A 25,912-nucleotide genomic window follows, 5' to 3' on the forward strand; every position below is an offset into this window, starting at 1 on the left:
ATTAATCTTGATAAAAACGTCAGTATAGGCTTAGGCTACTCCTTTTTAAAGAAAGCCTATGATAACACACATTGGAGGTCGATCTTTATTGGGACCTTCATCAGTCAGTCTTTTGTAATGACCATAGAATATCATAAAAATAGGTCATCCACTTGGTTACTTAATAAACCCTAATAAGCTGTCATTTATTTCCTGTCCATAGCAGATAACCCCTATTCATTTCTTGTCAACATTATTAGAATAAGTTCATGTTGAAAAAGTTGTACCAATAGTCAGGGCAAAAAGGGAAAAATGTAGCATGGCTGACACTAGGCCACTTTTCAAATCTCATCTGAGACTAAGAGAAGGTCTGGGACCCTTCGTTCATTTCCGATTTCCAGGAGCATAACCAGCAATGGAGTTAAATTAAATACAGCTTATCATTTCCAAAGAAAACACATGCCCATATGAACACTGACGCAACCAGTATAAAGTTGAAATATATTTTCCAACTGTTGCCTAAATCTGTGTTTTAAATTGGGCATCCTCTGAATCACATACAGTATATATTAGTCAAATACAATTCCCATAAAAAAAATATAGAATGGATTCATAAGGAAATAGATGAATGAAGGAAAGACCAGAAAGAACAACAGAGCAAATGGAGAAATAGAAAGCTAAAGATCACACAGTGGAACAGGCAGAAGTGAAACAGCAGTATTTTCACCTCAGCACTTCCCCACTGCAATGCAGAAACTGCTTACCAGCATTCTTTGTTGTGAGAACTGCTGTGGTGTGTGTGTGTGTGTGTGTGTGTGTGTGTGTGTACACAGTACAGAGGACACACTGATGCTCTTCATTCATTAATCTTTATTTATTTTTTTCTTTATTTAAATCAAAAGGTGCTGGTGATCTATAGGAACATTAAAAATATCCAGGCACGAGGAACACGCAGACACAGGTAGACAAAGCTGATGTAGTTTAAGGACCAACAGGTTGTCGTGAAGATCATTGTGAAAGTGTCGTGCTGCAGGACGAGTGATCCTTCTGAGGAGTTTGCGGTATACTTTCAGAGCTCTAGCCCTTAGGCACGAGGAAGCTGCACTCTTGTAGTCTACACATGACATAGGCATCACCTCTACGTGTTCGGGATGAGACCTGATTATTCTTCACGGATGTGCACAAAAACCAGGAATTGGCTCTACAGAAATAATACCACACACGTGTTTTGAACACTGGAAGACTATGAAAAGCAACTCAGGGAAAACACTGTGGTGGACAGTTAGGTAAACAAACAGTAGGACGGTGAGAATGTGCTGACAGACCCCTAAGGGTGCAGTGGGTGGGATGCATATAATAAGGGAGGTTAAGTCCTCCTTTCACAGGTCATGGAGAACCTCCAAGATGGTGGCAATGGACCAGGCCTGGGTTTCACAACTGAAAGGACAGTACTGTCCATTCTCATTGGTCAGTTCTGGCAGACCCTTCCAGGGAGATCTGATAAAAGAAAAAAACAAGAACATTATAGAATTGTCAGATTTACATTGAATCAGCTGAAAAGGAACATTGAAAGTAAACTGTTACTATTATTTGATGGCAATCTGGCAAAGTATAATGAGGATTAAGGCCAATTGTCCATAACCCAGAAGATACTGTAGATGTGATTTACTGAACAGCTCATTTTGCTCAGAAAACTTTTGACAAAGTCAACAGTCAACTCTAGAACTTTAGAAAATGTTTTATGATATTCTAATTCTAATAGCGACTTTACTTGGATTTGAACACAAATCCAAAAAACAATCAAATAAAGTCACTGCTAAATCATTAATTCACTTTGTTATCAGATGAACCAGTACCTTTCCAAGTGGACGTAATGCCGAGACAGTACATTCTTCACCACATACACCGTCTTGTCGTAGGCTTCCTTGCCCATTTTCTTTGCGAAGTACAGTTTCGCACGTAGGAAATAACCAACAGGCCACAGCCATTCCTAAAACAAGCAGAACACATTAAAAACACTGACCTACCATACCTCGCACATTTGGAAGAGAACAAAGAAAGCGTAAAGTACTTACTGGTCCTTGATGGTAGTTGAAACCTCTGGACACATTGTAATTGTCATTGTCCAGGGCATTGTCATATACACCACAATACACCATGTCACTAAAAAGAGAAAAGGCCAGTTAGGAAAAGTTTGATAACAAAGAAAACAAACCTTTTATGTGAGGAGGGGTATAGCGCAGAAGATTGGATACAGCTGGTATCAGCAACACTCACTCAGGATCCAGAGTCTTCATTCCCAAAGGACCCAACAGCTTCTTCTCAGCCACCTCTAAAGCCTCCCATGCTCTCTTCACAGTAAACAGCTCAGGAGCCTGGTGGGCGCATAAGACAGATCTCTGGTCAACTCAGATTTACAGTTTCATGCATATTAAAGCTATAATATTATTATTATATACTGCATTATATTCATAATTACAGTATGCTTTTATTAGTGCCCAGAAAGAACAAATCAAAACACTGGCTCTATACAGGGCCTTTTTTGTTTTTGTGCCACCTGATGGCCACAATAAGCTGTTATAGAAGGAATGGCTTCGAGTTGGTTGCAATTAAGCCATCTCACCACTAGATGCTACTAAAAAGTGCACACTGCCGTTTTGAATTGAGTACAAATCAAACATCATGACGAGACAATGGATCCCTGAGTGGCAAAATATAAGATGAGGAGACATCTTCGAGAGAGAACGTACAACTGTCATCGCAATGGTGAAGTTGGGCCTGAGCTGGTAGTCACACCATGGACTGGAGGCCCCATGGCTGTCCTTGTATATGCCTTTCTTGTGCACCAGTTCGGGGTGCTTCTCGTTGGGGTCTTTAGGGTCATGGGACACATAGAACATCTTCTCAAAGTTTTGCTGGATCTTTTTGTTCCACTCCTCATAGGGCACAGACACCTCTTTCCCTGCAACATCCAAGAACACAGATTCACAAGTCAGAAGGTAATCTACACTGTTACAAGATAATAGACAAAAAGGCTAAATGCAATACATTTTATAAATTCTATACATTATAGACATTACTTTCAACCATAACGTATCATTATGATGATATAATGATTAACCACATATGAAATAATAATCTGTCCTAGTACGAATGAAATAGAGAGAACTGTTTCAGTGCAGAGAACATACCATCCCTGGTAATGGTGACGGAGGAGTAGGGGAAGAGGCCAGCCTTGTGCAGCTCCACCACCCAGCGCACGGTGGACTTGCTGAGGCCAACAATCTCCACTGCTGATCCATCCCTGGGGGGTAACAGTAGAGTTTCAAACCACGACTCAAACAAAATGCAACTCGTGGAATTCTGCTACAAAACAATCAAATGTCACACAAATGAAGGGGGACTGAGAGAGCCAAACAGTTGTTATAACACTGGTATCTTTTGAACTATTTTCAGTGATACAGTGAACTTTCAGGTTTAGGTCCTGTGTCCACCAATCACGTTTTTTGACAGTGCCCTCAGCCTCCTTTTCTCGGCGCTTCGGTCAGCGCTCTCAGTGCTTGTTGCGAGGTCACAAGGTTTCCTCTTCAATTTTGACTGATTATTGACAGAAAAGTGACATTGACGAGCCCAGCGCTGTTCCAAAAGTTGGAACAGATTTCAACTTTCAGCTCAACTTTCAGCGACTCAACTTTTCAACGGTCTGCGCCGAGGGCTTTTTTTCCCTCGCAGAGGGCACTGAGCGCTGTGAACGCTGAACTTAGAACATAGAATTTGTATTCAAAATAGCCGCCGTCTTCGCCAAAAACATGACTGGTGGACACACAGGCCCTTAAGCATTTTTGTGATCCAAGCTGTAGTTTCAGTACATTTTCATACCTGGGTGTGGCGGGCATGCCAGTATTGCGGGCTCTGTCACTTTCTCCCATCTTGTCCATCCAAGTCCCGCAATTAAATCTATTCCCACCATAAACAAATCCAGTGTCGGAGTTCACTTTGGCCACAACATTAAACCCTGACAGAGAGAAAGAAAACTGGATTAAGGCTGTCCAAAAATCAGCACCACCAGAAAAGAAAAGAGAGATTGAGTCTTCTAACATCTGTGTCACCAATTTCAGCACGTCCCAGTGAAATCATCACTGTGGCAACCGCTGGCCTGTATTTTGTTGGGGAGTGGAACTGACCTTCGTCTCTCATGTTGCGGTCGATCTGTGGACCGGCGTTCCTCTCGCGGAACTCGATCCCCTGCATGTGGCGCTGCAGGGCCTCGTGGATGACCTCATACAGGGGCTGGTCCTGCGGAGATGACCCCCCACCCCCAAGAGCACAACTAGTCAGGACAACGCCACACTGCTCATGTGAGTTCAGTTCATTTTTAAGGTCTTTAAAGCCTGTACATAGACATTAGGACTAGGAGAATGCAGAGAACCAGGAGTTGGATGGGGGGAGATAGAAGGAGGAATTAGGAAATGACTTGAGCCCACTCCCCCATGGTCACTTAGACCTGTACACGTGATGGCTACCAGTGCCTGCACCCCAAACACACACTCTGAGAGGTTCCCTGCCCTCCGTCCAAAAGTCTCCGCTGCCTCACCTTGGTCCCTGGAGGCAGGGGCTGGGAGTCGTCGGTGGGGTACATGCGCGACACGGGGCAGGTGAGGATGTCCACGCCCTCGGGCACCAGGTTGCAGTAGTCCTGGATGCACTGGAGCCACCACCACACGGCGTCGCGGCAGTTGAAGCGCGCGCCCACCCCCTCGCCCAGCAGGTTGGGGATCAGTCCGTGGCGCAGGGTGCCAGCAAACGCCAGGATGATGTTCCTGTGAAGAGGACAGGACACTACCATGTACTACGGTTCTACTGATCTATGGTGAACAGAAAATACAGGGACAAATATGGAGAAGACAAATACTTCATCCCAAAACTCGCTTTTTCTTTAAATTCAAGGAGGGTCTTAATCAAAAGCTACAAAGCCATTACGACAACATGGGCAGTTATTTAATATAATAAACACACATCGATACTTTCGTTTTTGCTCCCATTTCGCTCCCATTTCTCTTTGAATTGAAGTAAAAGATCTAAAGTAAGTCATCCAAACTGCTTATGTCTCTAAATGTTGCTCACAATTTCAACATGTGTTGTTTTATCACACAACCCAAATGCCACAGAAATCAAGTTTTTAGGGAGTGTGCGACTGGCATGCTGACTGCAAGAATATCCACCACAGCTATTTCCCTTGATCTGAACTGAAAAAAGTTTTACCATATTTGTGATAAATAGATATTTTTGTGCACAGTGCAAGTCTTCAACTTCAACTCATGATAAATGGCAGCAAGAACTAACATGACTGTGTGTGTGTGTGTGTGTGTGTGTGTGTGTGTGTGTGTGTGTGTGTGTATTAAACAGACCTAGCCTCTACGTGGCGCCCTGTGACCAGCATGAGTCCTCGCAGGGCGATGAAAGTGTCCCGCCCCCAGCAACGGAAGATTCCAGAAGAGAAATGAGGCAAGCCTGTTCAGACAACACAAGACACCACAAAACAGAGTATCACAACAGACTCAGTATTGTTTCTTCTGCATTTTTTATCTTCTCAATTTCATCACTACTAATCCTGTCCATGCTGAGCTTCCTCTTATTCATGACCTCTGTGATGACCAGGGAGGGTTCGCTGATATTCATGGAGTCATGAGTAACATATGTTTCTGTCCCTGTGGAAAACTGACCTGTGTGTAGAGCCACTCTATGTTCCTGGAATGCTATGATGTGCAGTAGTCCCTAATAAAACGCTAAGGAGACACTTTTGTCACACAAATAATGTGAAGACCCCTTGAAGCCCATCCAAAGATGGAGTCAACATTTCTGAGAAGCATGGTGGTGTATGAATCACCAAACATGTCTGGCAAGTTAGTCATTGAGACCTGAGGTGTGTTGGTAGGGCTAGACCGGTCCTGACCTGCAGCAAGGGACACACAGCACTGCTCCTCCTTCTTGGTGCTGGGGTTGATGCGGACAGGGACACCCTCCAGGCTTGGAGACAGAGGGGGCAGAGCGGGGAAGCGCCCCACCCCACACATCTGCACCGAGCCCAGGGACAGCTGCTTCACCAACGTGGAACCATTCTGCACAAAGCTAGAGAACCGAGTGGGGGTTGGGGAGCAGAAAAGAGGTGACACAGAAAACACATCAGATGATTAGCAGTTTCATGAGGGGGGAGTGAAACAGGGTACATGCATGAAAAATATGAAATACGGTGAGATACGGTGATACTGTATGTGGTCTGGAAAGTATGTTGAAAAATGACGCCTGTTCAAAGTTTTGCAACTGACCCCAAGTTCTTGTTTTTTACACTATGGCAACTGCGGTACATTTCCACTGAGTCTCTGATGAGCACATCAGTGCAGCCCTAGGCTGTCTTCAGAAATGCACTGACTTATCTAAACATCACGCTGGCAAATGTCCAGATAAATTAATTAATTAATCTGAATTATGATATACTACAGTACTCACTTCAGCCTCCTGTACAAAGATGCAATACTTCATACTTTTCAATATGGTCAGCTTACTAAAATAATGGCATAAGTCATTTTTGGACCAAAATGTTCTTTTTTGTTGCCTAAACCATCATCATTCAATTTATGAATTTAGGAAAAAACATACTTATGCCATTATTTGAGGAAGGTGTCGATATGTTATCCACACAATAATCTGCATTTGAAGTGAATTAATAGCTATTGCGGGTCGTTCCACTAAACACTACAGTGCAAGGCTGAGGTGTCTAAAGAAATAAATGTCCTACAGGATGGAACACGTCTCAATCTGTTCTAATAAGAAACACAGTCAGTTATGAAGCTGAAAAGTTTACAACATATGAAAATGTATTGCAGCTACCTGGACATCTGTTTGAAGACTGAGTCCAGGGCAGCGGTGTAGGCCCCTACAATAATAGCATCAAAGTAGCGTGGCACCAGATAGCGGGGAATGTGTTTCAGGTAACCAAAAATGGCCTCGAACCATTTGCCCACCTGTGAACAGGTAACACGGAAAATCAGCATAGATGTCGCAGCACTACTGACTATCATCTATTCTAGTACATCATCCTCTAATTGAAAACAAAAAAAAAAACGAAATAGTTCACACATCATTTCTTTATACATCCGGGTTTAACTTTCTATTGCAATTACCATTCGCATACTCTACATAGAGGTCTTTACTGAAACTGAATGCTTCACTTTAAGGCTCCACTACATACTGTAGGCTACAGTATGTGGCAGAGTCAATCCAATACTGGACTGTGGGCGGTGGTAACATACAGTAGTGGTTTAGGGAAAAATCCGCCGTTTCTCAAGGTCACCTTGAGAAGCATACTTAATTACACACTTAATTGTGTTTACCAGCTCGAGTTGCTAAAGCCAGCAGCTAATGCAGCCAGGCAGCTACAGCGCTACACTCTGTGGGCATGAACATGGGAGCTCACGGAACTCACAGGCCTCGTGACCTCGACAAACGGAGATCTATGTGAAAACTCGCCGGATTTCTCCTTTGAGGAGCTGGGCTGGGCTGGGCTGGCATACAGTAGATTGAAAGGTTGTGGGTTCACCGTTGTGCCCTTGTGCAAGGCACTTTACCCCTGAGTCTCTCCGGGGACAGTGGCCCAAGGAATATAACTGACGCATAATTATAAAGTCACTTTGGATCCAAAATAAAGCTTCTGCTAAATGAATAACTGTAAATGGACTCGAGGACAGCACTGTGCAGAACACAGAGGCTCGGAGTGCTTTGTGTTGGTGTGGAGAGTGCAGGCACTGGCCAGCAGCCTCCACAGGGGCCCGATACTGACCTCTCTCAGCGGCCCTTCTCTCTTCACCAGGCGGTTGCTCACGAATTCGATCATCCAGTCGCCCTGACGCAGGTTGTCACAGAACGGATGTCCCAGATCGTTTTTAGGACGAATGTCCGCCATGACAGAAATGAAACCTGCGTTCAAAATATCAGGAAATGGATCATGCGAATGCTCTTTTTTTTTTGAAGACGCAGAGTAATGTCTGATTGCAAAACACAGCTGTTTGCTGCACACGTGTGTGTACCTTGCAGGCCGGCATACTTGAGGGGAATCCAGGAAGGAATGTTGTAAACACCTCCACCATCCTCCTTCTCCTCACCATCACAGCAGAACAGCAGTGTGTTCAGGTCCGCCAGGCTCAGCTTAGACATCAGACTTGCACACAGAAAGAGAACGCATGGTCGCTCAGCTACTCACGTCACGTTTCACACAAGCCTCAACAAGTCACCAACTGTGGTAGTTCCCACATTGGCAGCGTAGTGGAATCTTTTTAGTGTATATTGCAAAATGCTTCAGTGGACAATTCAACATGCACAGGAGGACTGCTTCTACAGGGGTATTTACTCTCGTGATTTGAGAGGACATGAATAGATGGTTGGTTAAGGAATGGCAGATGGACTCACTACTCCAGGTCAATCTTCAGGATGCCGGGGCCCTGAGGGTCAGTCAGGCTGCCAGCTTTGTACTGCCGACTGAACTGGGCTAGGTGACCACGCAGAAGCCCCACCGTCTCCTTGGACTTGGGGTCCAGACTCACCCTGTGTGTGGGAATGAGACAAGACGACGCATTACATCAGCTTACATCAACAGTTTATTTTAACCACAATGAAAAGACTTTGTGCGATATCAAGACAGCTTGTTGTATACTGTATGTTCCATGATCCATTCATTTACCCACCTGAAGACGATGACACTGCCTGGGGTGAGGCGCTCAAACACAATCTCCTGCACAAACTCATTTGAACCCTTGGTTGTCACGCCCGCCTGCTTCACAATCTTGCTGTTCTTCAGCTGTGGGTGGGAGTGGAGGTGGCAGTAATGGTGTGTCAATAACATACCCATATTGTAGATCAACAGGTTACAACAGAGCAGATTAACAAAATAATGATAAAAAATCATTTCAGGTGACCTGCCTTTGGAGATAATGTTTTTAAGTCAACTTATGAAAATGTCCCTTAGCGTTAGCATTTGTACCGTAATTTCCCCACTATTAGCCGCATCTTAAACATTGATTTTGCTAGATGTCTTCAGCTATGAGGCTAATACACAAGGACAGTTCATATGGTATTAATATGGCTTTGTTTCTTTTAACTTGTATAAAACCATCACTGTGGCTAATAAACAGGAAATGACCATTGTTGTGATAACCATGTGGCGGTGGGGGTGCGTGGTACCTGGATGTGCTCGGTGATCTCCACAGAGTAGTTGGGCAAGCCGTTGATACTCTTGGCATCTTTACCGTAGGGCTCAGCGCTCCGTGGCACTGTGCGGGCCTCCAGAACCACCTCGTCAATTTGCCCTGCGGACCACATATGCCACATCCTTACCATGCCTAAATAAGGTCTTACGATGGAATAAAATAGACTCAAAGTATATTAAACTTCCTTAAAATATTCCTGATTATTCAAAAAGCATTGTGATTGCGCCCCAATAGAGCATAATTATGCACTATTAAGCATAGCATACAAAAACAGAAAACAAGCCTTATGATCCTAGTCATGTTGCTGAGCAAACTTCTCACACCTGGTGTGTGTTTTAAAGTAAACTCTTCAAGTCTAGTAAAAGTATGTGATAGCAAAACATTGTTCATACTTGGTTTGTGTTCTAAAGGCCTGGTGCACTAGAGGAGTTAGAGACAGGAGTGTTCTAGAGGCCTGGTGCACTAGAGGAGTTAGAGACAGGAGTGTTCTAAAGGCCTGGTGCACTAGAGGAGTTAGAGACAGGAGTGTTCTAGAGGCCTGGTGCACTAGAGGAGTTAGAGACAGGAGTGTTCTAAAGGCCTGGTGCACTAGAGGAGTTAGAGACAGGAGTGTATGAGCTGTACCTGGGATGCACATGGATGGCACCTCGTTGCTATAGTGATGTGTCTTGGGGTCCTTGAAGGCGGTGCGAGACACGGCCACCACCGACTGGTGAGTGCTGGGGCAGTGTCTTGTGACGGCCACGATGTCCACATCCACCTGGTCTACATACACCTGTCAACACACACACACACAAACTGTAAAACATGTTTTTTTTTTTCTCTCTCATGTTGAAAAAGCCTATCACGCACACACACACACACCTACAGTATATGTCCCTATACCAAAATAAAGCCTTTTCTTTGTTTAGTTCAGGGATTCCCAAACTGTGGTACGCAAGCTGCGGTGGAAAGATGTTAAAAACACACATGTCAAATTTTAAACGTTACTAACTAAACAAATAAACCACACGGATTTGCAGGATTTAAGTATGATCTTCACTTTTTCTTTGAACCGTACATTGTTGATCCTGCACCTGAATAACTTGGATGTGCGTAATTAAACTGTGTTTTTGTCCCCCTATGACAATCTACACAAAATCCATCAACTGTGAGCAACAGGGATCCTTTCCAAAGGCAGATATGATTTCTGCAGACCCAGCAGTCAGCTGACCTGATTGAAGCCTTTGGCAGCCAGCTCCTGATGCAGCTTGTTGAGGGCCAGTTTGCCCGCTACGATGCCCGTCTGAAGGTTGGTCTGTCCAGGGGTGTCGGGCCTTGCGTTTGGGTTCCATTTGGGGTAGAAGCGCTCCTCTGTCACTACTGAGATCTGAGAAGAGAAAAAACATTTAAAAGTACTATGTGTAGGAATATTCTGTTTGAATAACCATTTTGTTTGTCATGTCAAAGATGCCTATTACAATATGCAGTATTAACCGGTATCAACTCAAGTTAGCATGCTAACCAGCTAGCTTCAGATCATACTTTCTTGTAATATCACTTGGTTTCAAGTTTCAGTGTATCGAATCAAATCAACTTCAAGCCTACATAATCTTACACAGAGGTAAAGGTAAGACAAAGTTAAGTTTCAGACAAACTGCCATTAAATGCACTGTGTTGTTTGTTGCTCTTCAGGTCTGTTTCCTTGACAGCACCTCAGTATAGCAGCTTCAGAGTTTGTTTATTCTATTCTATTCTACGAAATGGCTGTAAATTATTCAACTCACTGGCTCTTTCGTCTATTGAGAAATTCTGTTATTGACACGCCATGGCATGTTCTATCTCCTGTAGTCCCGCTGCAGTGTTGTTTGTCTTTCTCACCTGATGTGGCACCAGCTCGTCATATCCTCTAGTACTGCCTGTGGCGCAGCAGGCCATGGAGACGATGGCAGAGCTGGGGAGCGAGTCGTAAGCTGAGCGGAGCTGAATGGGGCACTCGTTGTCGTGGGTGACGTCCAGGAACATAGCGTGGGCGATGGAGGGCACCAGCGGCCTGAGGGTGGGCTGCACGAAGGAGCCCACGGGCTCGCCCCCGTAGCGGTAGACCAAGCGACCCTCCTCATGGCTGTCGCCAGCACTCATGGCCTCTGGCATAAGGGAGCAAAGGTCAAAGGTGAGATGGGGCTCACCACCAAGACCCTGATTTACTGAAACCTTTTGTAGGTGCAAAATAATTCATATTTTCCCAAATTGTGCTTATTTGTCGTTTCTAATATTAGACAAGGCTAGGTATTATGGTATAATACATAGCAAGCAAAAACAATACCATTATACATAGTAGCATTGTATTGCAGCAATGTAATATTGGTAATGATTCTATGAAATGCCTTTTGCACCTGCAATAGGTCAGCAGTAAAATTGGGCCTAAATGTAGCAACACGTCCACTAAGAATTATAGGGGTCTATCTGACATTTTTGTCAAAATCGAGTTACTGACACCTGTGACACCTTAAGAAGGTGAGGTAAGGTGTTTCTTGTAGTTGTATGCATTTTTGGACATTTTATCTAAAGAGATTTGTTCCGTTTTCTGAGTTTAACTTAATGGAATTCTAAAACTTTGAAGCTCAATATCTCAGAACTACTCAGAACGTAGATAGAACCGTATCATTCTAAGGGGACAGACAGCAAAACAGCTGAAATCATAGCTAGTGGCATGTTAAGAAAACATCAAACATCCGAAGCAACTGACAAGACAGAGAATGACATGACTAAACAAACGTTGTATGTGAGCAACGATCATTTGAATATTGTTTACTAGTTGGGTTGGGGGGGCAGAGGGGGTGTTCTGTGCGTAGAGTGGGACCTTACCTCGGATGAGCGAGGTTATACCAAGTCGCGTCACAAACACATTGTCCAAATCCTCACTGCCAGTGAAGAGCTCAGCCACCACATACAGATCAGCACGGACCTCACGCGCCACCGCAAGCATGTACTGCAGCCAGCCACAGCAGCGCCAGCAGGAGCAGGAGCAGGGGCGGGGCGGGACAGGAGGGTCGTGGGGCGCAGATTAAGGAGTGTTGAAAGAGTGTGTGTGTGTGTGAGAGAAAGAGTGCAGAAAGAGAAAGAGGGAGTGGGGAATGAGAGGGGGTGGGGGGGGGGGTTGAGGGTCGGTGGGAGATGGACAAAGAAAGTAAGGAAAGGGGGGTAGAAATGGGAAGAAGAAAGACAAAAAGAGAGAGAGAGAGAAAGTGTGAGAGAAAGACAGAGAACGTGCCATGAAAGTTGAGTGAGTATGGGACCCAGTGAGATGAACCAATGCAGGCCACCGTGGGGGGGTGAGCATAGGGGGGAGAAGCAGAGGAAGCACAGGAGAAAGGTCAGGAGGAGTGGAACAAGGAGTTAGAGAGGGTTTGGATGAAGAGGTCAGTAGAGTGAGTAGTACGACGGCGTAGAAAATAAGGAAAGGGGGAAAAAACACATAAGGCTGTTTTAGGAGAACATTCTTCAACCTCAACACCCAAAGCACAATACTGCATCTGTTGCTTCTTAAAGAGACATGACGATTTTCACTGGGGCTGAAAATACAGAACATTTATCCTAATAGTGATATATCAGTGATACAATATTCTACCTTTTATGAGACCATATACTAGGCTAGGACCGTTATTTGCGGTATGGGGAAAGGGTTAATCAATCTGGGCACTTGCTGGAACTTCCTGTTAGGACAGGCCAAGTTCAGTGATAGTCATTAAAACCCACAGAGCAAGAAAGGAAGGCCAGGATATTAACATGATGTAACATCATATCCATATATTTTCAATTAATTAACATTACTTTGTAGAAATTTGCTTTCACTTTGCCATTGAAGAGGAGATTTTTGTAAATTTTTGTAAATTTTTGTAAAAACAGGCCAAATTAAATTGATGAAGAGTCAATTTATTAAAGCAATAAAAGAGGAAATATCCAAAAGGGTGAATACTTTTTAGAGGCACTGTATCCTGTTAGTGGAAATCACAACAGTGGTGGAGTACACTTTCAACCAGCACACAGAGATGGTGGCTCAGTTTAGAAGGGGATAACTTTGGGGAGGCTTGTTTTCACCCAATCGACTTAAAACATATTTAATAGACTATTTTATATACCGTTCAAAAAGTTTCTAAATTAACTTAATAAGTCAAAGTGTTTTTTCTTCTCGCTTTAAGACAAAAACAGGTGCAGGGTTGATGCCGTGGGGGTTATTTTCTAGCGTAGCCATTCTGCGTCTGTTTACAGGACCTCAGTACCTCTGATCAGGCTGGTAATCCCCAGCCGATTCACAAACACATTGTCAAGCTGCTCACTACCCGTAAAGAGTTCAGCTATGACATAGAGATTGGGTCTGACTCCCCTGGCTCGAGCTAGCATGGCCTATAGAGCACATATATACATACAAACATACATAGATAGATACATACAAATAGGAGAGGTCAACTTTTGTTTGTTTTTATATCACTAACACAATACCAACACTGGAAATATCTACTTAGTGAGAGACATTTACTTTAACAGTAAGCATCAGTGTTAAAACTGGGCATTCATATATTTCAAATCTTATGGGTTTGGAATCTTTCATGGAACACAAATTTACCGGTAAGTTCTTAATGACAACTCAGTTATTATGAAAAAAACTAAACAGGCACAGTAGTCACCTACACTATAAACCTAAACATATTCACATATTGTGGCAAACATTTTGACAAGCATGAAACTATATTTTCATATAACTACAGTTTGCAGTTTGCAGATTTGCTAATATACACTTGTTCTCAAACAGAACCATAACATAATGTAACCTAACAACGTAACCACCATCACAAAACAACAAGTCATTTGAAATGAGAAGGCTGCCTTCCTTTACCTCAGCCACATGGAGTGGTGTGGAATGACAGTTATCCAGACGGACCCCGGCGAAGTGTTTGGCTGTGATCTCGGTGTACTTGCTCATGTGAGCCCACAGGTAAGGGCAGTCCTCAGGCTTCTCGCCGTACCTCAGCTTCACACTGTCCCCCCAGCACACTAGCTCCCTCCGCAGGTACACATTAGAGCCTGAGGCAGGAGACGAGGGAGCCACACACACACACACACACACACACACACACACACACACACACACACACACACACACACACACACACACACACACACACACACACACACACACACACACACACACACACACACACACACACACACACACACACACACACACAGCTTGAGGAGAATCTCAAGCAAAAAAAAAACACTAGCGGAAATGCTGCATTTAAAATACAGTTTTCTATTGCGGTTTGACTGTGTTGACAGTCAAATTGCAATAGAGGCTACATGCATGTAAAATTTGAGTAATTTCTTGTGTATTATCCGCACAGTGTACAAACCTCAGGGCAGTGTTTTAAGCGAGTTAAAAAAAAACATATTAATACCATATTAACTGCCCCAGTGTATTAATCTCATAGCTGAAGAAATTTTACCAAATCAATGTGCAAGCCGTGGCTAATAGTTGGGAAATTACGGTAGAATAATTACTTAATTGTGATGCCTAAATAAACAGAAGACTTCCACATGCAGGTAAAATGTATTTCTAACATTGTACATTCAAAGGCTCTCAGCTGCTAGCAGAAACTGCTCTAACCTGGCTCAGCAAAGTTCTTGAGTGGGTCATCTCCCATCACCCATCCGTTGTGAGCCAGGAAGTGACAACACTGATCTTCCTGGTGCATCATCTTCATTTCCTGTTCCAAGGATATCTCCTCAAATGGGAAGGTGAAGTACCTGCATGAGGGTAACATAATCAGTCAGAACATTATAGAAGCAATTCCGTGCTATATAAGATTACTGTACTATCACTTACTATTGCTCAGAGGTATTACCTTGTTACTAGAGGATCCTTTCTAGTAACAGCGCCAATTTTAGGCCCGTGACCAGCAAGGCGATCATAAACTATACTTCCCATCATGCAGTTGGTGGCCTGAAAAAGCAAAGCAGACCTTGAGACACGTTGGATACGTCAGCAACATGGCACGTCATTCATCTTGTTTCATTCATCCTCTGCCCCCCAAAACAGTTCCAATCGATAGTTGTGACGTCTATGTAGCCAAGCAACGAAAGATGTCACTCTGAATAAATGGAACGTTTGTGCTGGACAATTCAATACAAAATGTGGAGTGATTGCTAGCGGCAAGGAGTCTGAGTGGGAATGTCCTGGGATATCGCCACTCATTGGATGCCTCTCGTCTAATCAGACATGGACATGGATCTACACTCTCATCTAGCGTAATAATCAAGGGAAGTTGCAAACGTACCACGGGCGTAGTGATATCTGAAAATAGTCCCCATAGGCAACGAGCAATACTATTAGTAGTGCGTGATATCACTGCACCCATGGTACGTTTGCAAGTTGCCTTGATTATTACGCCAGATGTGAGTGTAGTTCCATGTCAAATCAGCTTAGAAAAACGGCAGGTTTCATTTTTAGTTGGTCTTATTTCACTTTCTAACTTGAGAAGAGACACGTTTTAAATGGGAACATTACCGGAACTCTTAGTCACTTTTAAGCATGATGCTAGCAGGCGAGTTGCTAATGGTCTAAGCGATTCAATGATCTATGAAGCTAAAAGTTGTATCGGCAGACTCACAGAATGGCTGGATGAACGGGAAAAAGGAAATATCGATTGTTTTGCTCGAGGGGAGGTGGAAAATGAGCTTATTTCCAAAAATGGCGGAATATCCCTTTAATAAATAGTTCAGCTGCACTTAACTGGTACATAATAACAGATTAGTTTTTTTTTCTACAAGCAATGTCCCACCTGTTCCTGATGGCGAATCATCTCTTCCAAAAACTCCTTGTTGATCTCCTCCAGTTTCTTACGCAGTCTATTGCAGCAGTCCTGAACATCACTTCTGGCAGAGGAAAAGAAATCAATATTATTCATATGTAAGCACTGTGCAAATTCAATTCAGTTTCAATTATTGCCATTCAGCATGTTAGACACACTGAGAACGAAATTCGCTCTCAAGACCAGCAATAAGGCAGTGGCATTAACTCATTAGCTTATGATTTAAAAAAAAAAAAAAAAAAAAGAATCCATTTTGAAAAGTTAATCAACAGTCAGATCACATCTGTCACTGGAGCTTCAGCAGGGAGTTGGCGGTGGTCCGGGGCCAGTCAGGGGCCGTGTCCACTCACCCATTCTGAGCAAAGTGCTCCAGTGCTGTGTTGAGGTCCACAGTGTTGCCAAAGCGTCTATGCTGGGGGTCCTGAATGATTCGGAGCTTTGGCTTGCTTTCTGTACCACTGCTGGCCGGTTTGTTGCCTGGATGAAATGGACAGAACATGAGGGACAGTCGGCATGGCTAGCAGAGAGTGAGGGTGGAGTCAGTGAATGCCCTAAGTGGCAAAAGTTTCAATCTTTTAAGTTTGAACATTAGTCTGGGGAGGCTTTATTTCTACTGCACAAGAGGCGTGATCAATGGGCATAGTTCAAATGACTCTGTACGCTTTTTGATTGTCCATCAACCAATCAAACCAACTACCTGGGTGCGCCTTTTGGATAAGCTAGTTTGTGATTGGACCTAGAAGATGTGGACAGGAAGCAGGAGAGGTAGATGTGCAGGTTTCCAGCCTGAGCAAAAGGGCCTTTTTATCGCAAGTTCCTTTGTGAATATTTTCATTCCTTCCATAATCTCCATATTTCAGTCATGACCAACATGAACAGGAAGGGTCACAGGTTAAGGGTCAAGTTCTCACCTGACATCAGCAGCTTTTTGAACTGCTCCACGGCTTTGTCCACGTTCACCTGGAAGAACTCCCACAGCTTGATCCGAGGGAATACATCCTTCCAAATGATACTGCGCAATGTCTGCAATGGGAGTTCAGGAGTTCGAATGAAATTCTTTTTCTATGCATACTGATTACATATACATACAGCAACTGATTTACTAATGCAGTCCCTGAAGGGCAAACATGATGACAATATGATTACCCTCTACCCAAAGCTTGTAAAATAGAAGTTACATCAGGCATGTAACTGAAGCGCTAAAATTCATCTTAGAAGTCTGGTCTATGTTTTTCGAATGTAAGTGCCACCACTACGTCTGGTGTAGCTCCTATCATTGATTATAGTGGAGGCTAATTGCTGCAGCAAACGCCACATGAACAGAGCGCTTCAGTTCCATGCCTGGTGCAGCTCCTCTGTAGCACTGCCCACTGGGCTTGGACATTACAGACTGTCAGGGACTCACGCCGAGCTGTGATTCGCTGGTGATGTTGGCGGGCATGTTGTTGTACTTCCCGTCCGCGATGTCACAGGTGAGGTGCCAGAGGGCGCGGTCCAGCACCCACGCAGGCTTCAGGTGTGGAGAGTTGACCAGGTTGTAGCCACACTCCGGATGCAGACGGATCCATTTGCTGTTGGCAGCTGCCGGCAAGTGAAGAGAAGAGACACATACAGTCAGAGAAAGGCCTACAAATGTACAGTCCCTGAGGCATTCTCCTTTAGCATGTTTACACCTTTAGCATGATGTGTTTACTCAGACACTCAGACAGGTTGTAATGATCTTAGTCTGAAGGAGCCATGCTTACATGGAAGACATGAAATCAATAGAGTAACTTTGAAGACCACGGATGCATGAGAATGTTAAGCATCACCAATATGAAAACACATAGTATTCAATCAATTGCATTACTTGTATATGCCAACTGTGAACAGGAATATGAATAATGATACATTCATTTCTATTCTTCACAGAACTTGTGCATAATTTCTGGTACCAAAAGTGGTTGGTAAGATAACAGGAAGACCCATCGTGGTATTTCGTCCTATTTATATGTAATTTATTTCTGTTATTGACATGACCTCACATAACTTGTGCCATCATTTTGATACTGAGCAGGCAATCGGCAGCATCTCACACATTTTGCATATCCAATATGTGGTTTCCATTAATAGACTGGGCACAAGGATATCCATGAACCTCCAGCGAGTATTCAGACATATCAAGTGTACTGCACTTAAACACTACTCTGGTGAAGACCTTTCAGGGGGGTTTCAGTTCAAACTCTCCTGAAACATTACGGATAGAGGATGTTTCACATGATTTACTAATGACTGACCATCTTACACACTTCTTTTGTCTGTCATTTTAGAATTGAGACCGTTTTTTGTTCATCCAAAATACAAGGTCCTGCCTCAGGCTTTGGTTGCAGCCTTAGCACAGGGTCATAATAGAGACAGCACTGGGCCCTTAAGTGGGTAGGACAACACTGGAGCACAACACATAGTACATCTTGACCACCTTTAAAAGCAGTTCATTTGGTCACTGAGTGACAGTGGTCCACTAAAATATACACAAAGGCACAAGATATGCTAGTCATGCCAGTGAAACATATCCAAATTAGTTTACAGATGTGTAATCTATTTTGCTTTTTGATCAATTTCCAAAAAGGAAAACAAAACAGTTAATGGATGTCACTGGATTCATCGCCCTGTCTAAACAACATGTCCCTGAAAGGCGCAAGTAAATAGTGGATAGCTCAATTTAACCTGTAGATAACAATGCTATGACCTGCCAACAAAAAGAAAAATATCTGGAAGAAGTGGTAACACTAAACACAGACTGTCTAAACCAAATCCCACACATTCAGAGAATGCCTGGTTAAAGCATTCTCTGAGTAACAGGCCTCATAGTGAAGAAGGCTGCTTTCATAGCCAAATAACTCATAACAGTCTGGCTAAATAAGTCTCACTATCTCAAACATCATAGCTTTTTCTCCGAGTAGCATAAAAGTAATTATGACTAGTGATTTAGGTATATGAGAATGTATATATCAAACTATTAAATTATAGCAAACAATCTGGTGACAAATTGTAGGAGCCATCCAACACATGTTTTAACAACACTCTATCTCTTAGATACAACCACTAAAGAATATAAATAATGCAACTTCAATTTAACTTTACACTATCTATCTAAAGCTAAGACTGTGCCCATTGAGAACAAATGCTACCCGAGCCACTGCTGTCTGAGGTACAGAGTGTGCAGCACATTCTGTTCAGAGTTACACATGAACCAACTCTGTTCAGAAATCAAAGTGTTGAATGATTGTCTGCAGACCACTTTCATCTGACTGAGAGATGCAGCTCTCACAGGCTGTCTAACTCTGGGATACATTTCACAGAGTAGAGCAGCAGATCAGCCTAAGTTTAGATCAGTATTGATTTATAAACATCTATTGACTTCAGGATTCTATCCCCATGAAACATTTTACTGACACTCCTTAATTATGAACTAAAGCAACACTAAAGCACTTTTCCTCTGTTGCACGCACGGTATTTGTTTATCCAGCAAAATAACGATGTCCACAGACAAGGTTAGACATAGTTGTACAAGACATAGTTGTACTATTGTCAATTTGACAGATGACAGAATTGTGTCAAAAGCATCACTAAAAACACATTACAGATAATATAAATAGTTTACTATGAGATCATGTCAATGATCGCTAACATGAGACACACATGGAGTTTCACATAATTAGGGGCTACTAGGGGTGAGAAAGTGAATCGTAATAATAATTTTAAAAAAAATCTAAATCAATCAAAAGGTTATTCTCAAATATTCCGACCCCACTTGATCATTAGTCAGTGGTTTCCTTTCATCAGCAGCAAAATGTTCCTAAAAGTAGTGTGGAGCCTTAAACTGCTGAAAGGTGACTTGGCAGATCTGCGCTAACTCTAGGCTCTTGGCTGTGGCAAAATGAAATGTTATAATGTCACTGGGCGCAACTCGTGTGTCCCCATTCATCCTCTCCATGAAATGTCAAAAGGTGGCCGCATTGTGACTCGGTCACGGCCTGCTTTGGTCTCATGTGGGGGACTCGTGCGCCCCTTGGCTTTTAGCGGGCGGCAGAGGAGCTCTCCTGCCGACCTGCAGACCTGACCTTCAGGCTGACTCGCCGATGATCCGCATGATGTAACTCAGACAGCTGCAACTGCAACACAAGCCAGCTGCACCCTCCGGCCCCCCACCCCCACCCCCACACATCCCCATGGGAGAGAGGAGGGGTTGGGGGTTCCTCTCACCAGCGGGCAGCCCACAGAGTCACACAGTAGCGTGTTCTGTCTGTCTACCTGTCCCAGTAAGCCACACGCATTGCTACCGTCTCCACCTACTGTAGAAGACACACCCTCGATCACCCAGCTATTTATTCATCACTCTGTTACTACCAACTAAATATAATTTCATTATTTCCTGTAGTACCTAATAGTGGAAATGATGCCTTTGCCCTTTGTCTTCCTATGTATATTTCCCTGGTTCTGCACAAAACGACCCGGATCAATTCCTTGAAAGAGTAAATCTTCTTAGGAATATGCCTCTGATTCTGATTCACATTTTACATACTGTATTTTCCGGACTATAAGTCGCAGTTTTTATTTCAGTTTGGCTGGTCCTGTGACTTATAGTCAGGTGCGACATATATGGAAAAAACCCATGAACCAAGGAGTTAAAATGACTGTCTACAGCCACGAGACGGCGCTCTAGGCTTGTGGAATGAGTTCGGGAGCTGGGTGAACTTGCGACTCGTTACGATTATGCAGACTGTTACAATTGACTGACACACGCGTACACACACACACACACACACACATTAACAAAATCATACGCCAGAGTCACTTTAGACTCGTCTTCCAACATGGGTTTAGTTAGTGGTCAGGCTATAAGACCACACTTTAATAGCCATCTGATCACCCTATTCTGTGTGCTAGTTGAATAACTTGCCTTTCCAGATGTCCATACAAAGTAAGGGTAGCTTCCTTATAACGTTGGAGAAAGTTTTAAAACGCAACTCTTTTTTTCTCTCGCTCTCTCGGGGGGAAGCCTCTGCATTTGCTCTGCTGCCAGCTTGTGACTCCACATCACCCAAAATGCTTGATTGCATTGCATTCTCCACATATTCAGCTAAATGTGCCACATCAGCATTTTCATTCAGTGAATCTTTTGTAAAATGCTTCACACTTGCATTTGAGGCTTTCCTCTTGGCTGCCTTCGTTATCGCTGACATTCACTCCTTCTCTTCATTCAATTGAATCTTTTTGGCCTCCATGTGTCCCGTTACATAGCCGCTGTCTGTTCTTGGTCTTGGATTTTGTGAAATACATTTCTAAATAAATGCGACTTATAGTCCGGTGCGACTTGTAGTCCGGAAAATATGGTAGTCTAAACATGACCAATCATACTGACACAGAAAAGCCAAATGTGACACACCTCTCTGACAAAAGACAGGTGACAGAAGTCTGATCTGGGGACCTACACACCTGTGTGATTGTACACCACGTCCGTGATGCAAATCATATTCCACTCGGTCTTCATCTTGGTCACCAGGTTGCCCACGTCGGCCCAGGTGTACTTCTTCCCCGGTGGAGAGAAGTCCGGGTTCAGCTCCAGCTGATCAGCCAGGGAGTAGCAGGAGCGCGACAGACCCAGCTCCTGCAGCGGAGTCAAATGAACCATGTTGTACCCTGAAGTGAAAAAAGAACAACTTTATTAGGAAAACATCGGGGTCACTTTGAAGTGTGTTGTATTCATTGCTACTGGGGTTTTTTGGTGGGATTTGTATGAAAGTATTTTAGCAAAGGTCCATTTTTAATAATGTAGCCCTGCTATCATGCACCCATGAATCCAGTATGTACATGTAGCTGCTTCAGTGAAACAGCCATAATTAATACAACTGACAGATTTATGCAAATGCCAGGCTTTTCCATGTTGACAATGCAACATGCAACATGATACCATGTTTGTATGTAGTGAGCAACTGGTATGGAATGGTATGGCCCACTGTACGAGGGTGCACAAACGTAAGAACACTCCGTACACTTAGGAAGCCACAGAAACTACAAACAGAGAGAAAGGACATCGACCCATGAGGACTGTGGCCTCAATGATGATCAAAGACCATTTCCATCAAAGGTTCAGACAACTATCCTCTAATACCTCAGCCCTACAAACTGACAGAAAACAGCAAGCCTTCACAGCATAACAATATTGCCGAAAGAATATCAGGTAACCATGTTAGCAAGCTTTTATGAGTGTTTTTTACTGTTGGTGTTTGCAAGGTTTTTGTATGCTTCTTAGGTTTCAAACCAGAACTCCACAATGCTGTTTTACAGTTCTTTTCGATTACTTAAACACATGTCTTGAAATTCGGCCTCCCCTTCCCAAAACTCTAAACACAAATTCATAACTACTGTCTCAACTCCCAAAACATCCTACTCTCAGGTCAAAACTAAGCTCTCCACTCCAAACCATTAAATCTGGCAGAAAACACACAAGCCCTCCAAACCACATACCGGTACACAACAAGTGCACAAGTGAGATCAATTCACTGCACTGCAAAACTTTTACTGCAAAAGTTCAAAACATTTGAATCATGTGTTGAAACAGGAAAATAGTGTTTATAATTTGGGGAAATGTGGCAAGCAATCATGAAAAAAAATGTAATACCACTCGTAAAACCAGAATAGAATATGCAAACATAATGATTAATGAGCTGTGTCACGGCCCAGTTGATTGCTCATGTCATTCTGACTCTGTTGACAGTGGACAGTCATGCAGGCTGGCCCTCACCAGACTCCTTGGCCACGCGCAGTCTGTCCAGCCACTCGTCCAGCGGGCCCAGGCATTTGGACAGGTATGTCTGGATGGTGACGCAGTCGAGGGGAACCACCTGTCTGTCAGGCCCCACACGCAGCACTGGATCCACCACAATGAAACCACTGCCACTCTTCTCCTCATGTTCTCTTAAGGGGGGAAAAGACATAAGGTTCCTCATTTATGCTTTTGACTATGGACATTTTGAGTCATATACTTCAAACAGAATATTTATTTTTTCTAAGAGAAAAAGGATCTGGATAGACCCTGCCTTTCAAAATGCTAAAACAATGAGGTGAAAACTTATAATGCTACCGTTTCTGCACTACAATGACACCGTTACCATATCTATACTGTGTATATCACATTGCACTTTCCTGCTTTTTTGCACTTCTGGTTAGACGCAAACTGCATTTTGTTGTCTTTGTACTTGAACTCTGCACAAGTTGAATCTAATCTAATCTAATGCTAGCACAATGGCTATTCATGTGAGCATCCACCACAATCTACAGAGGTTGTCCAAGTATGTGCAAGGACAGGACACAATAAGATGCAAGAAGAAATATTTCCACATATCCAGAAGGAAATGATGTAACAGCTCAACACAGGTCTGTGGGCTGTGGAGAAAAAAAGTCCTCAGTGCATATCCTCTTTACTTCCTGGTTATGGTTTGAACACCTGAACTACAATCAGCACCAACTCACAGCCTCTCGGTCCCCAAGGTTGTACTTAGGAATATCTAAGTATCTTTCTTGATGCTGTGGTAAAGGGGAAAATACCACACACTCACCCACAGCTGAAGAAGTACTGGTAGGAGCCCGCTACCTCCAGGTCCAGCTTGCAGAACTTGTCCGAATCATCCTCACGTCCTGCTGGGTTGAGCCAGTCCAGGGCATGGAACTTCAAGCGATCAAACTTCTGCCCCTCGGGAGGGTAGTTGGTGTAGACCCGTACATGCTTGCCTTGCAGAGTGGGGCCCAGTCTGAACTGGAGCTCAAAGCCTAGTTTAACACAAATAATGCACACGCAATCATTACAGCCCACAACACAATGCACGTGTTGGTAGGGTGCAGCAGCAAGTTATTAGATCAAATTCAATTTAATTTACCAGTATGTAGTTCCATAGATGATACATTATTCAATTTTCAATTTAATTTACCGGTATGCAATTTCATAGATAATACATTATTATAAAACAATGCAATTACATGCATTGTTAGAAACTGCTTCAGAAAAATACGGAGGAATGATATAGAAATTAATGTAACTTTTATTTCTCTATGACAGGGCAAATTCTCACAAGAGACTAAGTAGTCATCTCGACAACAAAGAATAACAGTCTTCAGGACCAGCCTAAGAATACTTTTGTGCTGCTGGTCAACTGTTTTTTTTTTTTTAAAGATAAACTATGACCTTCTACCTCCAAAGTACAACTATGCTACAGCCTCCCCACCAACGTGTTGAAACCATGACAGAGACAACAGTGAGTGTGCAGAAGCCCCTGTTACAGTGCTATAAATAGCTGCATTTTAACCATGACATTTAGGCAAATGGCAAAGGTACATTGCTTTCTGGCACGGACTACACGGACACATCTGCGGAGGACAGCACTAAAAGACAGCCTAGCCTACTCTAGAACTACAGTTTGCGACTATGTTCGAAAACCCTTTTGGTCCCCAAGCGCACGTAGCCTATATCTGCACATTAATTAATTTAGCACATCAAATGTGCAACACTGGTTGAAATACTTTTCCTTACATTTTAGATGGAGTGTAGGGTGCGCTAATCGAAGTGATTATACGTGCATATCGTGGCCTACCTTGCTCCAGACGGAAGAGGGTCCTCTCCAGTCGCTCCATGTCATTCAGAGTCAGAACTCTGGTGTGTTTTGTAAGGACCATTTTGGCTTTCCTTTTTTAGGATGTCCTTTGCATACGGGGAGTGCAGCCTCTGGATTCCGACGCAGGCTACCACCTTCTAAGAAAAATAGAGCATTGCTATAGGGTAATTTCACAGTGTAAACAACGTGTTGACATGACATGCGGAGTTATATAGCAAGAGTTACTGCTACGCCCCCTCGGTCATTTAACAGTTTACAAGCTATCACTAGGCATAGGCTGTCTTTGTGCTGCATGGGCTACACTGCAATCTCTACCATCCTCCATGCATTCATCTAGCCAGCCAGTAGCCCCCATTCGGAACAGCAAGCCACTGAACGAAACTCTGCGATTGAAGTAGGCTATCTACCAACCCAACCAACAAACCCCACAGAACTATATTACGTAACGATAAAGGACAGAGACGTACAGAAGAGAAGAAACATTTTCCTGCAACAGGCGTTGCAGAAGCTGTCAGCGCCTACCGCTTAACGCTCACCATCCACTTGATTCAAGCCTTGCAAACGACCTGCATCACATGGGAAATCGTTCTACAACCTGAAGTAGGCGTCTAATAAGGCTAGGAATCCAAAGCGGGGTCATCACACTCTAATGTCCCTTAAATAGACAGCATCATCGTGCGAATTTAGTAGGCTATCTATCCTGCTGGCATAAGTGCAATGAAGCAATGCTATATTGCGGGCTTTCCTGTTAATGACAGCCGATTTAAAACAATTGTGGCTGTCAGGCAAGCCCTGTGCACATCTATAGTCGACAAAAATCCTATTCGACCTATTTTACTGGGCTATAGAATAGAGATTTCACCTCTTCCGTGTTGGGTCCTTCTCTCGTCTGGCCAGAATCTGCAGTGGGGGAGGCGTGGCGACGGGAGATGTGCACATTGGAACATTTACCCTTCCCTTTCCGCATGTTGCAAGTGATGCAGCTGTGCTTGACATGAAAGAGGGTAACCTAAACCTACACGTTATACCTACCTTCTGAATCATACAGAGTCCCAGCGAGATAGATATGGCTACAAAAGGCTACATTAGCGTGGTTTCATGATACAGTCCAACTATTGATGGACACAGGGTACACTGGGTGTTATAAACTCTTCCTAATTTATTAGTGGCA

General features: G+C 43.5%; 1 protein-coding gene across 4 annotated transcripts; it reads right to left on the reverse strand.

Annotated features, from left to right (window-relative positions):
- Positions 1-831: 831 nt before the first annotated feature.
- Positions 832-25,638, reverse strand: agla (amylo-alpha-1, 6-glucosidase, 4-alpha-glucanotransferase a). 4 transcript variants are annotated; one of them, XM_062520633.1, is made up of 33 exons: positions 25,604-25,638; positions 24,721-24,878; positions 23,692-23,902; positions 22,878-23,050; positions 21,569-21,772; positions 17,496-17,671; positions 17,002-17,113; positions 16,441-16,567; positions 16,061-16,154; positions 15,125-15,222; positions 14,887-15,026; positions 14,116-14,303; positions 13,502-13,625; positions 11,100-11,365; positions 10,453-10,608; positions 9,864-10,014; positions 9,214-9,338; positions 8,718-8,830; positions 8,443-8,577; positions 8,064-8,194; positions 7,817-7,953; positions 6,868-7,001; positions 5,933-6,108; positions 5,388-5,490; positions 4,574-4,799; positions 4,164-4,275; positions 3,859-3,994; positions 3,171-3,283; positions 2,730-2,941; positions 2,257-2,354; positions 2,055-2,142; positions 1,836-1,969; positions 832-1,476 (listed from the first exon to the last, which is right to left on the reverse strand). In XM_062520633.1, exons 2-33 carry the CDS (start codon positions 24,800-24,802, stop codon positions 1,359-1,361), a joined length of 4,593 nt encoding a protein of 1,530 aa, XP_062376617.1. In that variant the 5' UTR covers positions 24,803-24,878; positions 25,604-25,638; the 3' UTR covers positions 832-1,358. The 4 variants fall into 4 exon arrangements, with proteins under 4 accessions (XP_062376617.1, XP_062376618.1, XP_062376615.1 ...); XM_062520634.1 differs by lacking the exon at positions 25,604-25,638 and adding an exon at positions 25,264-25,393 and having other exon boundaries at positions 16,061-16,151; XM_062520631.1 differs by lacking the exons at positions 13,502-13,625; positions 25,604-25,638 and adding exons at positions 12,087-12,210; positions 25,264-25,393.
- Positions 25,639-25,912: the final 274 nt, after the last annotated feature.

Source organism: Sardina pilchardus, chromosome 19 (genome assembly GCF_963854185.1).
Source record: "Sardina pilchardus chromosome 19, fSarPil1.1, whole genome shotgun sequence".
Classification (NCBI taxonomy): Eukaryota; Metazoa; Chordata; class Actinopteri; order Clupeiformes; family Clupeidae; genus Sardina; species Sardina pilchardus.

Coding starts and splice junctions, on each gene's coding strand:
- agla (XM_062520633.1), bottom strand. CDS start 24,802: ATGGTCCTTACAAAACACACCAGAGTTCTGACTCTGAATGACATGGAG. Junction 11,366..13,501: donor GATTACCAGCCTGATCAGAG/GTACTGAGGTCC, acceptor CCCTTATGCCAG/AGGCCATGAGTGCTGGCGAC. Junction 9,339..9,863: donor GCCATCCATGTGCATCCCAG/GTACAGCTCATA, acceptor TGTGGTCCGCAG/GGCAAATTGACGAGGTGGTT.